The sequence below is a fragment of the Ostrinia nubilalis genome, chromosome 7, assembly GCF_963855985.1.
Source record: "Ostrinia nubilalis chromosome 7, ilOstNubi1.1, whole genome shotgun sequence".
Lineage (NCBI taxonomy): Eukaryota > Metazoa > Arthropoda > Insecta > Lepidoptera > Crambidae > Ostrinia > Ostrinia nubilalis.
In genome coordinates this window covers 8,882,936-8,910,357 of record NC_087094.1, presented here as the reverse complement: position 1 = coordinate 8,910,357, position 27,422 = coordinate 8,882,936, and the positions used below count along the sequence as shown (strand labels likewise).

General features: G+C 37.9%; 1 protein-coding gene across 2 annotated transcripts; it reads right to left on the bottom strand.

The window, feature by feature from the left end:
* Nucleotides 1–5,363: 5,363 nt before the first annotated feature.
* LOC135073205 (uncharacterized) lies at nt 5,364–9,747 on the bottom strand. Of its 2 annotated transcripts, XR_010257598.1 has the most exons (4): nt 8,754–9,747; nt 8,187–8,366; nt 7,365–7,545; nt 5,364–5,996 (listed from the first exon to the last, which is right to left on the bottom strand). XR_010257598.1 is itself a non-coding variant. In XM_063967293.1 (3 exons), exons 1-3 carry the CDS (start codon nt 9,109–9,111, stop codon nt 7,481–7,483), a joined length of 603 nt encoding a protein of 200 aa, XP_063823363.1. In that variant the 5' UTR covers nt 9,112–9,747; the 3' UTR covers nt 5,364–7,480. The 2 variants fall into 2 exon arrangements, 1 of the variants encoding a protein (XP_063823363.1); XM_063967293.1 differs by having other exon boundaries at nt 5,364–7,545.
* Between the last annotated feature and the right edge of the window lie 17,675 nt (nt 9,748–27,422).

The following is a 27,422-nucleotide window of genomic DNA, read 5'->3' as shown; positions in this document are numbered from 1 at the left end:
CCTGGTGAGGGTCAGCCTCAAGCTGCACCTCAGGGCTCCGAGCATCAGCTTCCTGCGGACCAGGGCTGCGATGACCAGCCTTTGGCGGGTCCGAGCTGCGCAGATCAGTTTTCAAACGTCGGGGAGGTTATGCTGCGCGCGGAAGAAGCCGTGGCTGATGGGGAGCAGGCAGCGGTCGAGGACGCCGCACGATCAGGAACGGCCGTCTTAGAAATAACACCCGCTACGTCAGCGTGACGTCATATCGTTCGATCCTGTTGTCTCTGTCTTAGAGAGGGAAGGCACGAGAAACCGGCCGCCCCGCGCACCGCGACACTTTGCTGGAGCGCTTGGCTGTGACGGACGTTCCCTCGGTTCAGGGACTGTGATATTTGTGACCTAGATCATTATTTCTGGCATAGGCATATTTCTTTGTTACATTAATTTGATTTGTGGAATTATTGGTTTCGGTTATGTAATAAATCGATATCTGCTGGTGCCGTACATTACTTTTAAAAAGCACTCTCACCTCTGATCCTTAAGATTAAATTAAATTATTACACCCATTTTTGCTCTCTCTCTCTCTCTCTCTCTCACACACACACACACACACACACACACACACACACACACACACACACACACACACACACACACACACACACACACAAACACACACAAACTCTTTCCCTTTCTCTCACACTCTAATATGTAGGTATATCGAATTTAATCGTAATGTAACAACCACCACAGCTGTGGTCTAGTGGTAAGGCCACCTATTTAGGACAGCCAATTCCTCTGTGGTTTAGGATTCCGAGTGAAGCTCGCTGATCATCCATCAGTTTCCATCAGGTCAGATGAATGGCAAGAGATTCCTCGTTGTGGATAAAAAAATGTTCTGTTCAGTTATTGTCTTTAAATGTGTTCTACGTAACGTAAACTTAGAGAATTGCAAACATTAGTTAGTCCTAAGAAAGTCAAAAACATGTAACAGAATCTCCGACTTACCACTTTAGTGGAGCGATTACAGAAAATAATGGCCTATTAAGTACATGTTTTTTTGTGTTATTATGAAAGTTCAGAAAACTGCGCAGTTTTTGAAATTATTTTGGACCTATGGAATTACTTTTTTTTTTTTAACTTTTAAGTTGAAAATTTTAGAATGTTCTGCTAAAGCATATTTTTTATGTTTCTAGCAAAAATTTTGTATCTTGCATCAAAGATAGGAAGGTGATTATTTTTTTTTAATATCTGCAACTAATAGGGAATCTGTCAAAAAAAAGAAATCTGAGAAAAGTCAACCCAAAAAAAAGATTAAAAAAAAATTAAGCCACTAGGTCACGAAATTTGAAAAAATCACAAAATTAACGATAACTTCTAAACTACGAAAAATCGTAGAACATACATGGGGGTGAAATCGATAGGTCTAGTCCTCATCTATCACCTGCCTTCGGCTTGACACCTTACAAGAAACACCCTGTATATATCTGTATTTAATTCTCCATTTAAAAACGCTGTTGGGATATCTAGTTGTTTGATACTTAGATTTTCTTGAACTGCTTTGTTTATAAATAATCTTATTGTTGTCATTCTTGCTACTGGTGCGTAAACATTCTGAGTGGTTTCTTCTTGAAAGCCTTTAGCCACTATTCTGGCTTTCTTAGTGTTGTCAGATTTTGTACGGAATACCCATTTTGTATCGATTATCTTGTGACCTTTGGGTAATTCACACTCTTCCCATGTGCTCAGCTTTTTATGTGCTTCTAGTTCCTTCTCTATAGCTTCTGACCATCCTTCTTTCTGTATTGCTTCTTTGTAGCTTATAGGATCTTCTGAGATTAATGCATACGCTATATTTGTCATGTCATAGTCATCATATTTCTTAGGAATCTTTACTTGTCTCTTTTCACGATGTAGTTCCTGGCTTTCTTCTGTGCCTTGTACTGGTTCTTCTGTCATATCCATGTTTGTCATATCCGTGTCTGTCATATCCGGTGTAATATTCTTAGAGTTTTCTTCTTCTTCACTTTCTTCTATGTGAATAGTATTATGATTCTTTTCTTCTTCATATCTGTAATCTGCCTCATCAAATCTTACATCTCTTGACTCTATTATCTCATTAGTCTTTGGATCCCATAGTCTATAGCCTGATCCACAGTATCCTATCATTCTCATAGGTTTTGCTCTTGGCTCTAATTTGCTAGGCCTTGGAAGTATTAGGCTCCAAGCCTTTGCTCCGAAAACTCTCACTTTATCCAGATTGTTTTTGCCATACCATATTTTTGCTGGTGTGTCACCTTTAAGTGCTTTCGTTGGTGACCTGTTTATTGTATAGGCCGCACATCTGATTGCCTCACCCCAGAGATACTTTGGGAGGTTGGTTTCTAATAACATTGCTCTTACTTTGTTTAGTAAAGTTAAGTTCATTCTCTCACAGATAGAGTTCTGCTGTGGAGTGTATGCGCATGTAGTTTCTTGTATAATTCCATGCTCTTCATAGAATGAATGCAGTTCCTCATTTAAAAATTCTCCACCTTGGTCGGTTCTGATTCTTCTAACATTGTTTCCATTATTTTTCATAATCTTTATGTACCTCATAATATAATCCTTGGCTTCATTCTTTGATTGCAGAAGATGTACCTCCAAGAAATGTGAACAGTCATCAATGATGGTTAAGTAGTACCTTTCTCCTTCTAGTGTTACAGGTGTGACTGGCCCACCTATGTCACAGTATACCAATTGACCTATTTTGTGTGTTCTCGGTATAGGATTTTCTGTAAATGGGTTTCTGCCCGCTTTTGCCTCCATGCATACAGTACATTTTTCTTTGGATAAGGGCAAATCCAGGATTTTCATACTACTGTAATTTAAGTGGCCCATTCTTCTATGCCATAGAAGCTCTTGCTCTTCTTTTGTGATCAATCCGTGTGACGCATTTAGATTCAATTTCATTTTAAATAGTTTCCCATCACAGTTTCCTTCAATTTTAATATTACCTTTTCTCATCATGGCTTTTTCTTTGTTAAATATCACTTGAATTCCTTTCTCATTTAGTTTTAATACTGACAGCAGATTGTGTGTTAAGTTTTCTACAATTAAACAATCTTCTATAGTCACTCTGTATCCTTCTTCAGACATTCCAATTAAGTCTCCTTTGTATAAAGCTGTCATAATTCCTCCATTTGCTGCTCTTATATTTATTTGTGAAATCTTCTTTATGTTTGTCATGTATTTTTCATATTTTTTATTTATCAAATGGTAAGTAGATCCTGAGTCTATAACTAGTTGTATATCTTCATCATGTGACATTGTCTCAGCCGGTATAGTTTGTGTGGCTACAAATGATACATTCTTGTCTTTGGTGTTCTGTCTCTCTCCGATATTTGCCGAGGCTCCTCGGTTTCCTCTTCCTCTGCCTCTGTAGTTGCCTCGTCCTCTATAGTTATTGTAATTTCTCTTCGTGCAATTTCTAGCAATATGACAGAGTCCTCCGCAACTGTAGCATTTGAATGTGGTGCTCTGAAATACATATTTGAGGCGCGGCCGCGCGCGTATTTGTGTATGATAGGGCTGGATACTGCGGGTTTCTTGATTAAAACACAATCTTCAGATAACACACTTGTGTATTCGTGGGAGCCGAGACGAGAGAGAGAGAAACATTGCCATTACACAAAATATAAATTCCACAACTTAGTGTTGCCATGCAACATACTGGGGCCCCAGGAAGGGCGAAAATATTTGATAGTTACACAACATTAATTTTACTATTAATTAGTAGGTAACTAAAGGTAAGTTAGACTTATAATACTCATCACAGTACACATTTTGTACAAGACATAATGTAATTTGTTACATCTTGTAAGTAATCATAAGATATTATGCACACGTAACTAAATTAACAGTAGGTTTATTAATTAGCCTTAACTTCTAAAATTAAGTGATAACATTTTACAGATTATCATCTATTGGCAATAGACACACTTTATGTATGCCACGAACATGAGTTTTCTTATTAGATGTCATTACTTCTACTGCTCTAACCTTTGTGTCATGCCCAGGGAAAACATTTATAATTCTAGCCATAGGCCATGACATTGAAGGAGTGTTATCATCTTTTAAAATTACTAAACTTCCTACTTTTACATCATTGCAATCTGTTCTCCATTTTGGCCTATTTTGCAATACATTAAGATACTTCTTATGCCAAGTTTTCCAAAACATTTGTTTTAAATTAGTACATAATTGCCAAAATTTTAATTTATTTCGCGGAACGACAACATTCTGTTCCGGATACATAGTTAGAGGAGAACCAATAATGAAATGTCCTGGTGACAAATAACAAAAATCATCAGGATCTGATGACAGAGGTAGAAGGGGTCTCGAGTTGAGTATTGCTTCTATCTCTGTTAACACAGTACTAAGTTGCTCATAGGTAAGTACAGTTTTTTGCAGAACTCTTTTTAGGTGATATTTTGTGCTTTTAACTGCAGCTTCCCATAGTCCCCCGAAGGTAGGTGAGTAAGCGGGGATAAACTTAAAAGCAATACCGCGTTGTGTTGCGAAATGATGTACTTCTGCTTGGTGACTCTGGGAAGTGTGCAATTTGTAAAGCTCAGCTAGATGGGACCGTGCACATTTAAAAGTACTAGCATTGTCGCAGTGAATTTCGGCGGGCAATCCTCTTCGTGATATCAGCCTTCTTAAGCAAGCGAGAAAGGTTTCAGTGGTTAGATCTGAGGCCAATTCCAAGTGGACGGCCTTCGTCGTAAAACAGACGAACACGCAGATGTAACCTTTACCAACTACAGATCGTCTCACTCGCGATAGCTTGACATCAATAGGCCCGGCGAAATCCACTCCGACCTTCTCAAAGGGACGGCTGGTCGCAGTGACGCGAGCAGCTGGCAAGGACCCCATCAGCTGTTTGGCCACAGTGGCTTTTTGTCTGAAACATGTAATACACTTATGAGTTATCTTCTTAATTTCCATTAAGCCGTTTACAATCCAATACCTTTGGTTTAAATGCGCAAGTAAAAGCCTAGGCCCTGCGTGCAGTAACCTTTCGTGTTCACTTCGTATAAGCAAGTTAGTGACAATAGAACTTTTCGGTAATATTATGGGATGTTTTTGTGCGTAAGCGATATCTGCGTGATGAAGCCTACCGCCCACACGTAAAAGCCCTTGGTCGTCGATATGGGGGTGCAGATTAGCTAAATTTCCCTTAACATTCTTGCCAGTGCGCAATAAATTTAATTCAGTTTGAAAATAGGTATGTTGTTCGTACTTTATTAATAGCATTAACGCATTGTTAAGTTCTTGTGCACTTAAAAATGATGCATTTAATTTTTGTTTATTTTTATTTAAATTATTTAAAAATCTCAAGATATAAGCTAAAAACCTAGTCATTTTATGTATATCTGAGCAATCATGCAAACGCTGAAATATAAATGCAAGCTGATCGAAATCGTCACACACAACGTTACAGGAGAAGGCTGAGCAGAGTTTCACTTCAGGTAAGTCGACAGGTAGACCCGTATAGCAAGAGGAAAAGTCAAGCTCGCTAGTTTGAAGAAATTGAGGACCATGCCACCACAAATCACACCCTAGCAATTCACCTGGCTTGGTTCCGCGACTTACAAGATCCGCAGGATTGTCAGCTGACTTCACATACAGCCAGTCCCATTGATCGCAGGTTTGGCGAATGGCAATTACTCTGTTTGCAACATATGCTTTGAGCATTGTTGGATCGGTACTAAGCCATGCAAGGACTATTTTAGAATCGGTAAATAAGTAAACATTACTAATTTTAATTTTTGTTTTAAGAACATCATAAACTTTAAAAATTAACTTTGAAAGTATGAGTGCAGCATTTAGCTCTAACTTTGGCACAGTCATACCTTTCTTTTGTATAGGATTGATGCGCGACTTCGAGCAGAGTAATTGCACATTCACAGTACCTGTGGGGCTGGACCAGCGAAGGTATACGCAGCAGCCGTAGCCAGTCGTACTGGATGCGTCTGCGAATCCGATTAATTCAGCTGTGTCAACGTCTGAAATGCTTAAATTTCTTTGTAATAAAATTGGTTTCATTGCAGCTAAGTCAGCTGTAAAAGATTGCCACTCCTGACACACCTCAGGTTGGGGACTGTCATTCCACTCTAATTTTTGCAGCCAAAGTTTTTGCATTATAGACTTGGCTGAGACAATAATAGGACTAACAAAACCCATTGGATCATAGAATTTGCCTATATAACTCAAAATAGTTCTCTTAGTGATTTTGTTTGAATCAAATGGCTGTGGTGAAGATATTATGAAGTGATCATGCTTCACATTTACTGTAAGACCTAAAGCCTTCATATTAAAGTTGTCTTTTTGCAAATCAAGACTATCAAAATGCAAGTCATTGATTGGTATATCAGATAGAACTTGACTGTCATTGGAGCTCCATTTGTGAGTTTCAAAACTACCTAGTGACAATAATCTACGCAATTCGTCACGTGCCGCAAACACAGTTTCGAGATCATTGTGAGAAAATAAAATATCATCACAATACACATTATTTTTAATTATGGATGAGGCTAGAGGAAATTCGTCCCTATATCTATTTGCTAGCTCATCTAAACAGCGAGTGGCAATGTATGTACTGCTTTTCAACCCGTACGTTACAGTATCTAATCGAATGCATTGCACTGACTCGGTGGGATCGTCCCTCCATAGTATATTCTGAAGAGAAGTGTATTCCGGATCTACTTTTATATTGCGAAACATGCGCTTGATGTCAGCAGTGAAAGTATAATCACCTAATCGAAATAACAATATTATGTCAAATAATTCTCTTTGAACTACAGGCCCATTTAATAGTAAGTCATTTAATGATACTTTATTGCTTGACTTCATAGAACCATCAAACACAGTTCTGAGTTTAGTAGTTTTACTATTGTCATTTATTACCGCATGATGTGGCAGAAAATAAACAGGTTGTTTCATCAAATCATAACTTTCAATGTCTATGTAGTGACCATGATTTAGTGCTAAGTATTCATGAATGAAATTTTTGTATAGCATGAATAACTCAGGATTTGCATGTAGCCTTTTTTCTAAATTATAGAACCGTTTGAGAGCCAAATGAAAAGATTCGCCAAGGACGTCATTAATTTGAGGTAAAGGTAACTTTAAAGGTAATGCAACTTGAAATCTACTGTCTTTCAACTGAACGGACTCTTTAAATATTTGCTCACACTGTTCATGCTCAGAAGAATGCTCAGGATATACTTCTGGGACCTTTTCAGTACTCCAAAAGTTAGCAATAGTGTCACTCAACCCTAACTCACATTTGAGAACAACTTTGTGGCATTGTTTAGGTAATTGAAAAGGAGAGACAGTACCTGCAATAATGTTTCCGAAGTGGGTATTGGTTATGAATAGCTTAGCTGAATTATCCTTTGTGGCAGTTGACGAGTAGTTGCTGCTTTGTTGCTCACGAGCCAGAGACCCAGTAGACTCAGGCGCTTGCGTGGGCAACGCCGTCAGCTCGCGAGGTGCCCCTCCTTGGCTCGGTATGAGCACCTGGAAAAATATGTCAGCTGCCATTAGCATGTGAATGTCACTTGGTTCACTGAACTGCTCATCGGCTAAAGTTATGTTGGGAGGTATTTTAAAATCATTTAATTCAATCTTGTTTTGAGGTAATTTACATGTTATCTGGTCAACTACATGACAATTTACATTTATTTTAAATGGACTTTTCAAAGAGTAGACTTCTAATGGAATGCAATATTTAGTGTAACTTTTTGCATTAGAAACTCCAATGATTTTGGTGTTAGTTTGCTTAGGGGTGTAACCTAAGAGGTTGACCACATGAGAGGTAACAAATGAAACTTGCGAGCCACTGTCCAGCAAAGCTTTGACATGAAGCTCTGTGCCATCCTTCGCCACTAATTTAACTCTTGCTGTGGGAAGAAGTACATTGTTATTAGATATATTGTTGCCTGTCAAAGAAACAGGGGGTGCGGGGGCAGCTTGATCGCTGTGCAACAGTGTGTTGTGAGGTTTCTTGCACACTGAGCACCTAAAATGGAACCTGCATTTTCCCTGATGCGCACCAAGACAAATATTGCACAGTTTATTAATGCTTACAAATTGCATTCGTTCTTGTGTAGGTGAAAGTTTAAACTTTTTGCAAGTGTATAACTTGTGATTGCACTTACAGTATCCGCATGCTGCTGTAGTCATGTGAGTCACCACCACCTTGTTGTTGTTGGAAGTGTGACCCTGCTCAGTATTCTCCAGCGCCATTGCTTGCTTCTCGATGAATAGCAAGAAATCTTCAAGTTTGGGCTCCATTTCCATACAGCGCCCAAGTTGGTACGCCTTTGCCGTTGAGTTATCTAGTTTGCGGATTAAAATACTTAAAAGAATTGCGTCCCAGTAAATGACATTAGGGTCAATGTTTTTAATAGCAGCTATTTGCTGACGGACTACACATACAAATTCTCTAAGATTTGTGGCAGAAGGCCTTGGAATTGATTTCAAATCTAATAATTGCGTTACATGTTCTGCAGTGATTCGGTATTTATTTTCGTACCTCTTGCTGAGAAGGCCCAGAGCTACATTGTAGCTATCTGCAGTAATAGGCAGATTTTTGATGAGGTCGAAGGCCTCATCACGCAAATACGAACGCAAGTAATAAAACTTTTGAATCTCGTCTAAGGTATTGTCATTGTGAATCATGGAAGTGAAGATATTAATAAAAGGAACGTATTCCGTAAACTTACCATTGAAAGTTTGGATTGTAATTGGCGGTAACTTAGTTATATTATGGTGAGGTGACTTGGAGGCTTGCATGGAGGAAGTTGACATCTTTTTTTTAATTTCTGAGTCTAGCTTTGTTAGAATAGCGAAATAGTTGCTTTCAGTTGTTTCGACGTTTTCGCTGTCATTTTCATCCAAGTACAATATTTCTTGGTTGAGCTTTTCGTACGCTGCGAAAGATGTTTCAAGTCTGACACGTTTTGCTTCTAAGATTTCGATTGAATGTGAAGATAAATCTTGTTCACAAACTTGTAGCAATCTTGTGATCGTACCTTTTAGGTAACCTCGCGAAGCAAGTTTCTGTTTTAATCCTTCCTCCATGTTTAAACTTCCTTTTCACCACAATGGATAAACTTCTCACACAAATTCACGCTTATAACTATGCTTAACTTAAAATAGTTGCGTCAATTACAATAATTTAACCGCTTACAAAAGGGCGAAACACAAAATGGCGGAAATGGCAAAATTGGCGAATGAACTGAGATTGAAGGTGTTGCACGAAGTTCTTGCCGTCCTGCTTGCACTCGGTCTCGTTGCAAGTTTTGCGTCCTTTTCTTTCTTCGGCGATGGTCGACACCACAATCGGCACGAATCGGGTTTGCGGTTACAGCGCCACCTGGTTGCGATTTGTTGCGTGCTGCTTGATTGGATGCTGAGCGAATTGCGACCCAAACGACGAATGAACGAAAATGGCGTCCTTGTTGTGCTTCCCAAATTGCGAATACTTGCGTTTTTTACAAGTGGTTTCTGGTCAACCCACAGATCTTCATAAATATCTCGAAGGACCATGAGGCGCGGCCGCGCGCGTATTTGTGTATGATAGGGCTGGATACTGCGGGTTTCTTGATTAAAACACAATCTTCAGATAACACACTTGTGTATTCGTGGGAGCCGAGACGAGAGAGAGAGAAACATTGCCATTACACAAAATATAAATTCCACAACTTAGTGTTGCCATGCAACAATATTCTCCTTTTGAATTATTTGTTGCTTTGTTATGAGCCTTCTCTTTCATTTCCACATCAAGTAATTTGCATTTTATAAATTCCACAGTGAGTTCGGTGTTAGACATTTCCAAAGCTGTTACTAAAGGTTGATATACTTTCTCAATACTAAGTAATAATTGACAGACTTTTTCTTTTTCATCTACTTTTGTACCGCTCGCTTCTATGTCTTGTATTATTTTCTCGAACTTATTTAGAAATTCTTGTACGTTTTCTTCTTTTCCTATTTTTAGGTTACTGAGCTGGCGTTTTAGGCATAAAGTGCTGAGAGTGCTCTTTCTTTGGAAGACAGATTTCAGCTTCACAATCATTTCAAATGCTGATTGGGCTCCTTTGACGTACTCCAAGTATTTATCAGGTATTCCTTGTATTATCAAGTTTCGTGCCTTCGCATCATTCTTGTTTGTTTTCTCTTCACTTTTGGTATAAATTGTTTCTTTTATTCCTTTTTCATCGAGTGCCATCTCAATCCTGAAAAGCCAGTTTTCAAAATTTCCACTATCCAATTGTGGCACATTGCTTGTTGTTGCAGACATTGTATATATTTTCTCTGAAATCAAGAGCCTACCCCAAGAGAATTTCTATAACACGTGTGGACCTTTTTTTATGACCACGTTTTTTGATTAGACTTTTTTTTTTTACTGCCTATTCTATCCTTTGTCCATCTGACTTACTTATGGGACTGGGCCCATAACCTATCGGAATTCTTGTTTAAATGAAAGCCCCATAAGTAAAAGTAATCAGTGACATTTATTTTTAACTTCTCAATTATAATCTAATTAAACCTACGCACAACACGTCCGCCATTGCGAGTACGAGGGGACCGGGAATGAGGGTGTCATTTTGACAGCTCCACAGATAAAGTATTTTATCGAATAAGACCGAATGAATGATTATATTCAACAGTATAAGCCCCAGGTATTTCATTTGGGGCTTTACATCTATTCTGACTACTATTGCGTTATTTCAAGGCACGAATACCTAATGCCCTACCTAATACTCGTATGGTATGGGTTACATTTTGATAATTTGCTTCAATGTGCTATTACTATTTTAATGTGATGTTAAGTAAACAGCCGTCATTAAAAATCATTTAGATCCAATATCGAATAAAATAAAAATGCAACAAATTTTTTATTCAACCGTTTGGAAAAATTCAGGCTGCGACTTAAAAATATTTTTGTCCACTGAACCAGTCGCATTGTGTAAGCGTTCGAATGTAAAGGAATTGTATTCACATCTGCGTTGCTATCCAACACAATACCTTAAAAAGAGGAATGAACGTGCAATGGCCTAGATATTTGTAACACTTTTAGCCGACGTTTCCTTGAAACTGTAGGTATACATTTCATCTCACTTATACAGTGCATGGGTACGAAACTTCTGGTTTCTTTAGATCAGAGGGTTCCACAGTGTTGTTTTGTGAGAGTGCCGCCTACGCTGCGCTTGTGCTGGCTTTTGTTGGGCGTTTTGCATCGCAGGTCAAGCGCAATCCTCGGAGATTGCCCCGGGCTATGCGCGGGAATAAAGTAAGCCATTTGGAGAGCATGTCTGCAACACTATGGGTATGCGTTTAGTTTCAGGGTCCCCTCCAGAGAAAGCTGCTAAGATACTATCTGTTAATGAACGCCTGCCCCTTCCCGAGTGTTAAGTACCGGATAACTCCTAGGAGTTGTACGTGATTCGCAAACTTTCTAATTAATATTCTGGGTTAAAATATTAAGTATGAGGCTACGAGCTGCTCGACGACTTTCGCTGTTACAGTTCACTTAATCGCCCGGAACAATAAATGAACGGTATACAGTAATGGATTGTAATAATTGATACCGTACAATCGTCATTAGAAGAAACAATTAGGTCGATAGTGGATTACTGAGGGTGATTGCGTCGCGGAACGAGGTATTTGTGTCACATCGAGCGATCGATCCGCCCACTCCCAGCCAATTACCGCCGATACATGACCGAATATTGTTCTCGATGTGTACGAACGATGGAACGCCACCCGACGCCTGAGAGGTGCCAGCCCTAGCAGCGTGCATCGGTTACGACATGCTGCAAATAAATAAAGCGCTTCACCTGCTGAAAACATTGGGAAGATTCAACAAAACATTGAAACATTTAACTAAAATATGAGAAATAAAAAAATATATAATATTTACTTTAAATAAAGTAGAATAGAAAAAAAAATACTCGTAATAATAGTAAAAAGAAGTTTTAAATACAATTTTAACAAGTACAAGCAGTGCCTCCAAAAATCCCCTGTAATGGTTTTAAACAATGTAAAATTTTAACCTGAAAGTATAATTTCAATTAGGGCACTAAATAAATAGATGAATAAAACAACGACGCGGCTCAGGGCGCTTCCGGCTATTAACTTAATTTGTTTTCACATAAACTCGGCAAAGCTCATCAGCGAACGTTACATACACAATGATGCTTTTAGGCCCAACTCATGTTAATACGTAGCCACTTTTGTTACATAATCACTCGAATGGAAACATCGCTCCAGATGCGACGTTCAACCGCTCGTAAATAAAAATGAAAAAGTTAGATATGAGAACAACTGATAAAATTGCCAAGTCAAGAGACACGGCAAGAAGTTTCATTAAGATTTAGTGAAAAGATGCTTAACTAAATAATCCTGGCAGGAGGCAGGGCGAGCGCACTGCGGCCTCTAACGACCCTACAGCGCTCGAGTGCTCTCCGCGTTTCAGTCGCTTCGCGCTCATGCACTTTTCTAGTACGCACTGTTTATGCCCCAGTTCGGTTCAGAAACTCACATTTAACCGCAGACATCGCATTCCAATTTGAATATCGATGCTGCATTTTATATGACTTTCAAAACCGAAAGAATTTATTGTTAAATCTCTCCGGAATCCAAAATGCATTTTGTATTTATCGAGTTGTTGCACGTAACGGCATAAGACGCTGCACGAAGCGACCGATGGAAAGTTGTTTAAACAATGACGTGCTTGAAGTTGGTAACTGATGGTTAGTATGTGAACAAGCGGACTGCATGTAGCAAGCTTAGTGAAAGGATGCTCAAGATATGAAGAGCCCTCGACGCTCGTAGCCTTCTGCTGCGCAGTGGCGCTGGCGTGAGATGTTTATGAATTATGTATCTTCAGGAGGCTGATACTCGCCGTTTAAATTTTGCATAAAATCTTTGTAAAACGTTTTAGTGTTGCAAAGTTACTTGGCAAACGGAACTTGCAACTTTTAATCTTGAAAAATTCTTTTCGTGCACCTAATTTTCAATTCCCACTACTTTGTGTAGAGTTGAATTTTTCAGACATGCAAAGGGCAAAGCTGGCAGGGCATTTAGGAAAATATTTCAAACAAAAACTAGCAACCTAAACTGAAATAAATGTCGTTTGCATAAAACAAGATAAGTGCCAATAGCTGGCGTCTGTCGGATGATTGAATAACGACGAGGAATTTGGACCGCAATCACACTGGCCAAGATTAATGATTCGATCCTGTTGTTGAATAGAGAAGACTCCGTCAATGCTAATTTCGGGCAGCGATGCGCTGGCGGCTGACACTTAGTTTCCTATCTCCCGTTCCATTTTGACAATCGGGTAATTAGCAACCGGTGTGCACCGGTCGAACTTATAATTGATAATTTGGAGAACTATGTCCAAGACATTAGTATTCAGTTCTGTTGCGGTCAGTTTCAGGGGAACCCATCTCGAAACTGATTCAGTGTTGTAGCGTCAAATAACTGTTGCACAGCCAACCCAGCTTGAGTAGTTAGTACTTGCTAATTGATATTCTGAACTACTTATAAGGTGTTGGTACCTACGTGTAGTACGTTTGTTCTACCTATATCATAGACGTGTAGAAACTTACAATTTAGATTATTAGACTATTTCTGATGTTAACAAAGTTGTTTTAAAAGTGAGTAACATTTTTTAAATGGTAAAAAACCATTCTACAATTCTTATCCTCCAATAAGCCCAATTACCTAGAGACTCGACTTCACGGCTGAAGTTCTTAAATAAGATGGAATATCTGTATCGATTTTACAACAACAATGAAGCGTGTCGTATTGCCATTGTAATTTATCGCTGATTCATGTCCGTTGCGCTGTCGTTATTTCAGCCGAGTGACTCGGGTGAAGTGAAATAAATGAAACTATGTTACACACGCGATTGAGCAAATATTTCATCAACTTGTTGCCTTACAAAACATATAAAAATCATTGTAGTCTCGATAACGTCCTTTAGGAGCAAGACTGGCAGAAATTGGATTCGGATTGGAGACGCTGCCGCTGCGCGTTGCTAGTTGCGGATGATATTAGTGTATTATTGGATCGAGTGCGGGTGTTGTCTTGTATTTGTATAACGTGGCACGTATTCGTATCAGGGTTGCCAGATATTAACTGCCAACACGAGAGGAAGTATTTTTAAAGACTACAATATACCTACTTACATGTACGTACATCTATGCTTGTAGGTACCGTAATTTGTATGTAAGAACATAATTTACCTTCACAGTAAAGTTTCAATATTTAGTATAAAAAGCTCGCTATTACTGTTAGTTGTTGCCAAGCCGCTCAGAGGACGTTGACCGCTATTTTATAGGATAGAACTTAACCGCTTCTGAATTTGAATAGGTATCATTCTTTGCTCGAGTCAGTGTCTCAAGTTCAGACCCTTAGTCCATGAGAGAATAGTCAACTAGATCAATATTACATCATTATGAATCGAATTGGAAACCTAGTTATTTCTGATCAAGTCATGCCTCTTCAACGAGTATATTATTAAACACATTCACCTCACTTAACATTCAAAGTTTCTTTAACTTTGAGGATCACTTCCAAAGTTCTACCTACCTTAATTGAATAAACACGTCCTAAAATAAGTAAGAACTTAAATATTCGCGTAGGTGTGCAGACGAAATAGAATCAATTGTCTCGAGGCACGACCGTCAATTAATTTTATTCATTCATTATGTTTTATTCAAGCGCCTTTCGTCATTCGGTTGTAGGTGGAGTGTACATTTCTACTTTTATTTTTAAAGATAGGTATGTAGTTTAACTGATTTTATGTCTATTTTATCACTCACAATAACTTTGTAGTTTCCACTTTACATTTAACTGAGTTTTTCTCAACATGTCTTATATTTATTTTGTCTTTAAACGTTGGTAGGACCTAAACATAAAGTAAAGAGTCCCTTAAGAGCTACCTTTTTAATTTTAAAACGTTCTGAATATGTGTCAAAATATGTTGATCGAATTTCAGTAGGAAGGTTATATTTTACTAAAATAGTGTCACGTACTTCACTTTTCTTAATTTTTCTCTTTCATTACTTTGATCTCTTGAATTTCAAAACTGGGATCAATATGAGCCTTGAATCTATCTCAATTTTCGTTTGTATCTTCTTTTACTATACGTTCTAATTGTCCCGTCTATACCCAGACGTGTGGCCACAGCAATGTTTGTATGTTGTAAGTGGCATACGCTGCGCCGCGGGCGCGGGCTAATCGCGCCGTGCGAATATTTACGGTCCCCCGGGTGGTGTCATCTGATAATATCCCTGCATGTCCAGCTCATGTTGGAAAAATCGCTGCTCCGTCCAGCCGCAAGCTGGGACATCGTAATTTGCTTTTGATGCGACCATTCAAAACGATTGCCCAATGATTAATGTACGAGATAAAAGTGTAATGTGCAGATAATTAAGATAATGCGAGCACTGTGTCAATTGACTTCGGGAAATGCTGCTGAGTTGCGTATATTGTCGGACAATTTTGACTGGTTTTGCTGTCGGCCATTCGTATTAAACCGCGTTTGTTTGCGTGGTACTTACCTAATCCTTCAGAATAACACCTATTTTGTTTCAGGAAAATATATTACGGGTTATAACAACTAAAATCGAAGGGATATACTCTCCGAAATATCAAAATATTGATAATCTTTCAAGTATACTTGGAAAATCCAAATATAAAAGAAGATTAAAACGAGTAAGTCGATACACGTGCTGGCAGAAAAGATCTGATATTAAAGTTTCCGATAAAGGTGGATGTAGTGCATTGTGAAAATGAAGTGGATTACTCGATAAGTAATTGTAGCTTAAAATCCTAATCCAAGCTGCTTGTTTAAACATGTTGTTGAAAAGAAAACCGCTTCAGCACAAACAACGGATTACTTTAATTGTTTAGGTTCAAAGGCGAGGCGGAGCAGGCGTGAGGTGAGAGTGTGGTCGCGGTACACACATCCCAGTAATGTAGTTGATGTTGTTAGTGTGTTTTTACATTTGTTGTTGGCCAATAGACAGCGCTGAGTGATTGGAAGATTGGAACACAATCGATAACAACAACAAAATGTATGAAATAGTGTAACGTTCTGTACGCGCGCGTGATATTTTCCGTATTGTATTGTACTGTGTTGTTGGAACAAATTTGTTCCGTGTTGAACAATGATAACGCCAATTAAGGAGGAAACAAATGTGTTTAAAACCAGCAATTAGCCGTTATTTGTCCACCGAAAGTTTTTAGTTCCTCTTGTTTTATCGGAATCAAATGGCATTACCTATCGTTATGATTCCGTGATTTTCAGGGAAAGTTCAATAACAGTTGATCGTTGGTCCGATTGAGACATCTATGGCGGCTTATAAATTTTAATATCAGGGTTACTACCTTCAGTACAAGGCGAAGACTATCGATCTAATTTTATTTTTGACACGCTTATTTATGTGAGTAGTTAAATGGTTAAGCGACCTAGCTTAAAACAGGGTACATCAAGAGTTTAGTAAAACGGTTAGGTAAATAATCTGACATGGCCCAATGACCCTATCTAAAAAGAATGACCCAGGTCAAGAATAGCTATACTTACAGACGTTGTTTGTTGTCACAGTTTAGTAAAAAATGTGTCAGTATCCTTTGTACAGGTATCAACAAAAAAATTGTCTAATCGATTGTTTAAACTGGAATGCTGCTCAAAATCCTCAGCAGACCCACACATTGGGCCTTAAACGATGATCACGTAAAAGGCACAACATTAAGACAATAAAGTGGCCCTTTTGCCTATAACAATCATAATGTACGGACCCTTTCGGCTTAACAACTTGGGACCGTTTCAACGTTACCGAGCTGTATGCTTGGAAAATGTCAACACGATAATGTATTATTTAAAAGGAAATGTTAGGTGTTTAGGGCTATAATTATTTAGGCATTAAGCAACGTATCCCTTATATTGTGGCTTATCCCGAAATTAATAGGCCTAGTTCGGTGGGAACGGGTGAATTGATTTGGTTGTATAACCAGATTAATAAAGTAGCTGCTGGCTGGGAAAACAATATGCCTAAAATGTTGTAATTTGTTCATGGATTGTGTTTCTTATATTATTAAATATTAAAAATATGTAATTATTATTAAACTATGTTCAAATAACAAAATATTTTAGTTCATTAATTGAACACCAGAAGGTTCTTATACCGATCCCTAAAATTAATTAGGAATAAGTATACCTACTTAATTAACGTAGGTAAACCTTATCTTCTTGTCTATACTTAAAGCAAAATTTCATTCTGAGACCTTGACCTTGATTCTGCTCCAATAGACTTGAGAAATTTCTAAATAAGATAGGTATAATCTAATTAAAAAAGGGACTGAGTTTCGATGTACCTACTCAAAATCCAGAAATAAAATCACTTAGGAATATTCCGCGCCAATACAAAAAAATGTAATAGGTACCTACTTACTTGTAGTTAGTATGATAAAAACATTAACTCTTTTTCTAGCGCACTCGGGTAAAAATCGACTCAATCAGTGATTTTTCAGTCTCAGTAAGTATTTCACATTCTTCAGTGATAGGTAATGCAGCTCGGTGTCAAAGTTATTATATGTATTATTGTCTTTGACGAGTTCGAGTAGGTAGGTTTTTAAAAAAATCTTGTAATATTCAACGCTCAATTTATCACAATACTCAAAAAAATATTCAAGTTTTTAATTCGGTCCAAATAATTTCAATTCAATCACACAAAACTCGGAATCTATTCTTAAGTTCGTCGGTTTGAGCCTCGTTAAAATTCAGATGCGAGGCTTAAAGCCCAATCAGGCCGTATTACCGCAAGAATTAGATGGTTATTTGGAATCGTTGGCGGTGGAACCCTAAAACCAATACATTAAAGGGCCTAAAATCAATCAAGCACAATGACATTGTAATTATCCCGACGCAGGCCTGCGGTTGTCTGGCGGTTTTATTTAAGAGAGAGATGGTACTATAAATAATATATGTATGTTTGTATCATATCGTTTCAGATAATAGATTCGCTACGCAATCTTAATTAAACTGTGTATTAACTTAACTAACAATAGACACAGAAAAAAAGTAGCACAAAATTTATTTTTTATTAAAGAAAGTAAGTAGTGTTAAGGTAGATAAGTAGACTCAACTGGATAGAGTCTTAAAATAGACTTGTATCTTATCCGTGAACTCGAAAACAACTTACTACCAAGCGAATTATTATTTCATCTTGTTAGTGTAATAACACAATTACTTACCCAACTTATTTGGAGTAGGTACATTTAATTTCATTACTCATTTATTTATTTGAAACTAGATTATACTACTGATTTCTTATTTAAGAACGTTTTTGTAGACCTGACATTCGACTAAAACAACTCTTATGTGGACAGAGTTGCAGGCACAGTTATTTTCGATATAAAATATATTTAATTGCAATATAAAATAATATTTCACTTTACAAAATGATGTTCCCCATTTTTATGCGCAGCATCGCCATCGCCGCGCGTGATACAACGATATATTTTCTCAATTAATTCGATATGGATACGTCCATGATTTATTAAAGCAATGTAATCTGTTATCGGGTGTATGCTGTTCAGAATTTATAATCGTGATGAGTGGTGACAAATATTTTAGCGGAATTTTCGCGCCATGGAAGTTTAGCTCGCAAATGACGTAAGTTGTGCGCTCGTTTGATGTTGGAAATTAACGCCACATACGAAAATGAGAATTTCACATACTTTAATAACTCCCAGCGGTAATGGCCGCCCCTAGATGTGGCGGCTCTGGTTTGAATATGAAACAATACGACTGCACAATAGTTTAGTATTTAATGTCGCAATCGCTGCTGTAAACGCACAATAAGCAGTACAAAAGCGAAGGAAGCGGGAATTGTGAGAGCATTATGTTTTATCACTTATAGAGTTCATATTTACGTAGAATCTATGGTGGCAAGTAGGTCGAACATCATTGTACTGAATTGATGTTTTTACTAAGTTACCTAATATCTTTTGACTTAGTTTGTGCTACAAACATGAACGTAGCAATTAAACCTTTCCAGTATGAATAATTTCATAGTTCACGTAATTTTCCGTTGGGTTTCTTACATCATTCTCATTATGTTTTAGTACTCCAGTATTTTGCTAACGGCTGGCGTACTATTGTGCTGGCTACGCCCAATTCCGAAACAATAGGCGTTAGCTGTTTTGTGGTGGAAAAGTTCGTCATTCCTAATGTTACCAATTTATTCCCATTTATTGTTCTCGTAGAGAACATAACAAACTCACACGCTCAAGGTTGGGTACTTTGCCCCGTGAAATAAAGTGCTATTCATAGCTATGTAGCCGTTATATCTCGTGATAATAATGGAGAGGCTATAAAAATATCAAATACAGACCGGGGCGGGCTGGGCAGCGCCACTGTCACCGGGATATTAAAATATTGTGAAAGGCGTGCGTGACCCAGGTGCGCGATCGGGTGATAGGTATCGTTAAATATGACGTGCATTATGCTCGTATCACATGACTGGAGCACATACCAGACACCGTATTTGAGATGCTTTTATAAATACTTTTTAACAACTACTTTTGTCCTAGTATGTTTGAAAAAGAACTTTTGTGAAGTCAATAACTTCGCGTGCTCATTAGTGTTCAATAAATTGACGTAAACGCCATTCAGCTGGTGTTCGAAAGTCTTTCGCCCATCTTAAGCTATGTACAACACGATATTTTAGTGCTCAAACGTTATTCAGTTTATTTGATTATTCAATTTGTTGAACTTTAATTCAGCTTTAGTGCTTAGTGCTCACACGTCATAGTGTTGTAGGTTGTAGGTTCTACAAGTAGATATGTGTAAGATACTATTTTATAATTGCTTCTGAGTATACCTAAGTCGTCCTTTGTCGGTTATCTTTTCAAATTACTCATAAGTTTATAAATAAAACTTAAAGCAAAACTAAGAATTCTCTATTTTAAGCCGATCATTAGCTAATTAATACCCAGAACATAGTGATGTTTTGCTGCAGTATTTCTATCTAAATAATTAGTTTAACACTGTTCGGTAGTCAATTTTCACGGTATTATTTATTGCAAAATGGGTACAGTATTTGGAAATGATGTGCGGTTCGGTATGTGATTATTGAAATTGTGATATCGACTCGTATCCGATATTTTGTGAGCCTGAATAAAGCCAAATGAATATATCTGTAGAGCTCGTTTCCCAGACTGACCGCGAATTCATTACATTTTATTCCAAAAAATAGTCTTTCTATCAAAAGAGAAGCATTAAATTGTATAAAAACATTCAGATCAAGTTTATTCAGCGCATGTACAGGCGACCGCACATCAATAAAAAAATGTAGAGTCTGATTATGCTGTTGACTGTACTAATTAAAACCTGTAATGAAATCTATTTAATTCTAAGCGTTTAGAAAATCAGAATGCCTGTTCATAGAGTGAAAATGTGTAAAGTTGGGGCGTACTCAGTGATATGCTAATGTGTGCGTTTGTAGCCTTGCTCGAATGACCGCTGTAATTATTCGGCCGCGGACGTCGTCTCATCATCGTCTATTAAAATTCATCCATACACGACCTTCCCCTCTATGAATAAAATTAACCATGAATTATAACTAAAAGCTCCACTAATATTTGATGCGTTATTTTAACGTTAATTAAAACCCTCGTTTGGAGAGGATTTTTCATGTAAAAGAATAAACTAAAATATTGTTTTGTGTCTCTGTTCATCGTATCGTATTTAAAAACCCTTTTGTACCGCGAAATAATAGCTAAAATAGTTAATTATAAGTAATTCAACATCAATAAAAATTCTACGAAAGCGGGCAACTGGAAAGGTTTCAGTGTTTAAAAGGAATACAGAGGGCAAAGACATTCGATGGGGCCCTTCTTTGAAATTTGAATTTAAGCGGCACATTACTCTGGAAATGACTGGCTATAAAGACTTCAAACGCAGGCTAATCGTGGCTTCCGACCTTTTGGCTACCAAAGAAACCGTTAGTAAGTACCTGCAAAACGTTCTTTGCGTTATTGGACAACCTTATTTTAAATATCCGCACTAAGGGATCAAGGGTGTGACCCTTTTTACGTACATGTGTTTTTAATATGTAGGTCACTCGTCCGTCAATCGATTTATTAACTTAAATTCTTTTCAGGGCAATTAGTAACACTGAAAAATAAAACTACTTATAGAGTTTTTTTAGGTAGCGTTAATAAATTAAAAACCCATTAAATGCCTCATTGCTGAACCAATATTTACAAGGCGGTTAAAGTTGCAATCAAGGTTGCTTGCTTGCTTCGGTCGAAGTCAGGAAAGTGCGCGACGTATAGGCAATTTGGTGGTTTGTATTAAGATTTACTTATACATCAGTACAATAATGTGCCTGTTCATTCACTAAATGTATAAAATAAGTCAATATAAAAATGTAGGCTTCGTATTTCCAGCTGTATGTACGTTGATTTTCTTTGTCTCTTATTTCCTTTAAGAGTTAGTTCCCTTTGAGCACGCGCGACATAGGACATAGCGCGCCTTCCTCCGCTGCATTTATCAATACAAGTGGAACTTAGCAAACAAGCTATGGGAGGCACATAAACCTGTTACAGCGTTCTCAGCGCTCCCAGGGCAATGTTTCATTGTGCGAAACGCTATAAAAATCGTCGTAAAAATTTATAAAGCTACTCAATAAAATGTACACTTGGAATTTTGTGAGCTTTAATATTTCTAGAGGTTAGCGGAGGAGATGCTCGCTTGAAAATAAAATAATATCGTATGGAATGCAAAGTTTTTAGTTCTGAATATTCAGTGAGATTATTTTCTAGAGTTCCGTATATAACTCAAAACAATATAAGATCATTGGATCTATTTATGAACTTTTTTTCACGATGCGTTGATGCGTTTTCGAAAATTCCAACCTCTAAATTAAAATGTAAAGCCATCTGTGCCACGTACTAGGAATTCGTTTGTAAATTGACACCTATGAATAAAAATTTGGGAAGAACCAAGATTTTATAGATTTTATTGACATTATTTACTTACAGATGGAGAGTGGACGAATGACTGCAAGCAGAGAAAATGAGTGTGCGGAATCATTGGCAGCGTGAATCCGACTCGCACTTGGCGGGAGCTTTATCAGCATGCAGTAAGTATATTTCCATTTTTATTAAAATTCGTATCATCGGTTCCGATGTATGTCATGTATGTATGTTTGCAATGTTTCAGTAAAAACATAAATAAATAATAAATATCCTCGGACATTTTACACTGCGCTTCTAGCCCCAAACTAAGCAAAGCTTGTACTATGGGTACTAGACAACGGATATAAACATACTGAAATACTTTTTTTTTTGTAAATAAATACCTATTATACATAGAAAACACCCAGTCCAATACAAACAAATATGTTCATGCCCACAAATGTTTGTACTGTGCGGGAATCGAACCCGCTACCTCCGGAATAGTAGTCCGTTTCGAACCACTACACCAAACGGCCGACTATGACATGCATTGAAGTTGATGTTTGTGATGTAGTAAATTATACGTAGGTACTTAACAAAGTGGGTGTCTAAATATATAATACAGATTCCAACTTAAGATTAAACCATGTGAATTATTTGGCCAATCGCCTTTGGTTTCATAGCATTCCGAATGCTAATCTTCATGAGTGATGACTTCATTAAACCTTTTGTATTCCGCGGGGGAATCAGGTCACACATTCGTTATGGGTGATAACGCGTTAAATACCCCCCGCGTGTGTGCTTTACCGGCTGCGACTTTTTACCCGTCTCTACCTCTTCATATACACATTCATCAATCTCCACTTTAGCGCCGACTACTTTTTACTTCGGCGTCAATTAGTGCTCATGCCAGATACTATAGCGTTGATGTCTTTTTTTCTTGGAAGCCAACGTGTTTTGATAGGGCTGTGATGGTTTAAACGTTATCAAACATTTCGCTAGGTATTTTTGTGCAATGAAATTAATAATTGCAGTCACTAATTCATGATATAGATTGAGATATAGATCAAGTAACTAGTAATAATTAATGACTAGAATTATGACAAGAGAAAAATTTTTGTTCTTTTAAATTATTTTTAGATTTATCATATTCATTTTTACAATTTTACTACTTATAGAATCACAATGATTTCAAATTAATTTTAAACTATCATAACTGCATACTCTAACATTTTTTTAATAATATGAGATGCTTATAAAGAACTAACTAACGTTTCTTAAAAGAAATATTTGAATTCATTAAAATACTGCCAAATTATTGTTTGCCAATCTAGCGTCAGACGAAAGCGCTAATCGCGAACCCTGAACGCACTGTCCTAGTTAGCGCTTCCGATGTCGTACCGTCTACGCGCCGCTGCGGTCGCGCACTTGTTCACTACTCGGGCCAGTTTTAGTGTCTGTCGCGATGTAGGTCAATGATCGTCGCTCAATCGACGTGTCGGTGTACCCACACCTTGCCTAATGCCACTTATTCTGTTTACTCTTACAATTCGCTATGGAAGGGGAGGAAATGAAGGTTACCTCGGAAACTAACTTTTACAACGCAGAAACGAAATTTTATTATTTAGGTACTTAATTAATTAAGATGAACTTGGAATTATATAGGTAGTGCTAGTAGATGCCAACAAGGCCTATAAACATTTTTAGGAGCGGCCGTAGACTTAATTAAATTGTTTACTCGTCAGGGTGGATTACGTCTGAAAGTTTTAAAAATAATCCAAGCGAATAAGGGATTAAGTTTCAAAGCCCGTCCATTAGTTGGGCCGAGCTAGCTGGGAGGTCTGTGAGTCGTGCAATTGTACAAACACTGTAAAGGTAAAAAAATGCGTAACGAACTCGAGAGATTAACCGTGGGAGTTAACTTTTCCGGGTACATTATCCGGGGGCTCAGGGACAGCGACACGGTGCATTTACTTTATGCTAATAAGACTGCTTAGCCGTGGAGCAGTCAGCAGTTTGCAGGAGCGGATAGCGGGTGCACCTTATCGCAAGGAGCTGGAGGGACCGCGCGCGGAGGGCGGGCGGCAGTGTTGGTCGCCCAGTCGGCGCGGACGAACGCCGCCTCGACCGCTCCGCCCGGCTCTACGCTCGCGCCAATTAATTCAATTAAGTGTCACATAAACTGACAGCTCACGTGGAAATTACTGTAAAAGTTTCGTGTAACAGGAATGTCACCGGTTGAATCGGTCGCGGAACACTGAACTGGTATGACCGCTTTCGCGTAAAAGTTTTGCCGTTTCGTAGCGGCTACGACTTTTCGTAGCGATGCTTGACAAAGTACTTTGTTTGTTTGATTTCATAACAACAATTTCTAGTTTGACGTTATTTTGAACGCTTATAAATAATAGCATCTCATTGTCATGCGAAACTACTTGATGTGACTAGCATTCAAAAGTTTTATTTACTTGTTCTTGTTGTTGTGTTCATGTTCTTTCAGGATGCTAGAAATATGTATGCTTCTTTATTTTTACGCTTCCTTTTTTCACCAATAAATCAAACTCTATATTTCTTTAATAAACGTGTTTTTAAAAGTAAGGCAATGAAGCTACTTATTTGAAATTTAATGTATTTCTAGCAAATCGGCATGCCGTAGCTACCACCTGTGCTCAAACAAAAACAAACGAAACATATCTTAATTAGGCACTCGGGCGGTGTTTATGCAAATAAACGTTGTAACGAATGGTTTTCTATTTATAATCACGTGTGAATTTTTTGCAATGTGGCCCGAGCGTGCATGCAGCGGAGACATTAAGATTGGTTACGCTTTTCCATTCGGCTTTCCCCGTGGAAATTGCGTCTTGTCATGAAAGGTGCCCACTCTGAACCTTTTGAGGTTATTAGGTTATCATAACCGCACTTTCTCCACTAAAACATTTTGTTTTAGCGTACTTTATTAGTCCCAAAGTAAATACGCAACGAAAGGTTCGGGCCTAATAGCTTTTTGTTTGTAGCGATTTTCTCGGGGAAAGTATGAATGTTTTATCATGCTGTCCCTTAGATCTCACCTGACATTGACGTCATTTGCATATTAGATCAGATATTTTGCTAATGGATCTCATTGAAAGCAGATTATGTTGACAGTCCGCAAAGTTATCGAGCAGAATTTATATTTTTATCTTGATGGTAAGTGGTCGATTGATGATTCTTTGAATGGTTCGTCTCTTCTAAGGGAAGTAATTTGGTTTATTTATAGGTACTGAAAAGTAGATCATTATTTGATGAGTAAAGGTTTACTGCCTGCACTTACTTCTCATCCTGCGCACATGCGTCTGCGCATGACCTTCGCTACACGGGCAGCATCAGTCGAAACACAATTTAAAAAGTTTTACCCCTATTTTAAATCTATAATAGGTCATAATCGTAAGCCGTAGGTGTATTTTATCTGATTCAACGTTTGGGACGGTACACATTTTGACAACCCAGGACAGACTATCCTGGCGCCTCAAATAATGAGAGCCGACCCCAAATAATAGAAAAAGGGCTAGGGAAAAGAAGAAGAACGTCTGGGACGATTATTTCTCAAAAAACAATAAAAGAATTAGTTATGAAGTGGCACGTTTACTAGATTTTTTATTTTATTTTCATTGCGTAAACGCAGTAGTCGGGAACGAGACTGCGCACATAGGCTCGTTAAACCGTTGGATTGGCAGTATCACTAAAAAAATCAATAAAAAAGTTTTACTCCGTTTTTGAACCTATTTGGGCCTTAGTCGTAAACCGTAGGTGTACTATACACGTGAGCTATTCACGTGATTATAACATGTATTTGATACGCATATGTTAATCTTACCTTCAACTGCCCTCAAAGTCTCCTCTGCTCATGTCTAGAGAACACATTAGGGTTTGCAATCCCGCAATGTGGGATCCCGAACATTTCAGACACGGGATGGAAATCATGTGGGATTTGCAAGTCCTAGGTTAGTACCTACACAGTACATAACCCTTCGTATACGTATATTACGTCTTCAACATTTTGTATCGCCGAACTATTCCTTTAGGATTGCGAGCTATCTACATACATCAAACTCCAATATCTGTTGTCGGGTCTATCAATCCGTATTTATATTTATCCGTAATAAATCACAATCCATAGCTTCGAACATATGTTAGTGTCAATCACACAGTCGCACGAATATCAATCATTTTTCATTTATGCATATCGATCATCGTTAAGTTGTACATAATAATTTATTCATTCATAAGTGCCGTACACAATTAGTTACATACCTATGTACGAGTACACTTACGTTCTTCAACCATTGAAGATTAGTGCTTTAAAAGTTGCATTGTTATTAGTGTTTGGATTTATTGATGAGTATCATTTTTTTTTCTTCTTTTTTTCTCTTTAAGTTCTATTCTTAATTCAATTACTTTATACTGCATATTTTTATACATCTTTATTTGTACACACCAAAATATGTTCTTCTTTTACTCACACGCTAATGCAATATCCGTAAAAATAAACAACAAATTGTCGAAAAATAATTTTGCTTCATTTTATACAATCGGATTACACGGCTCACGCAAAACTCAGCGGAATCGAGGATTCCAATTTCCTTTAGCGAGTTAATATTTCCTAATGCTTATCTAATTGGCAATTTAATATCTTTATAAATCGTCGCTCGCGTCGACAGGTTCTTTATTTCTCCGCCCGCGGGAACACCTGCAAGCCCTCGTCATCAATCGTACGAAATAATATCAAAATATTGAGGCATCCATCCCCGTCTGGCGGGCACTTTGTCAAGATACGCCGATAACGCCGCAACATTCACCCACACAGTGAATTGGACAAAAACCTTTTAATAGATAGACTACGGAAATGTTGAATTCTAAAAATGAAAAGGTTGTTAAAGAATGCGTAGGATTACGTGGGAGGTATATTAGTTATAAAACAGTATTACGTCACCTCATTAGGCTTCGAGTATTTTATTTGTATCTTACTGATGCAGTAAAATTGTACTCGTACTTACGTAGGTATTTGTTATAATAACTTGACAAACGACTACTTCCCAAAAAAGGGGCCTTATTAAAAAATGCTTAATTTTTTTTTAGTAAGGCCTCTTTGCTTTGCACCGCGTTAGTGACCACATATTGTGGCCAAGATTTTTTATTCTGGTCTACTAAAATAGTGCGGTACCTATAGTAGGCCTTTGAGCCGCAGCGCTGCAGCGTCCGAACCACAATTGCTACTTGTGGCGCTGCGATCGCGATTAGTGACCAAGTGTGCAGCGGCGTTCATTTCCTGCAGTAGGAAAATGGCTTTAGAATATGCATACCTAAGGATGGAGCCATATGTCGTCATATTCAAATGCTTTACTTATTATGTAGTGCCTTTGCAGGGCACTTATACA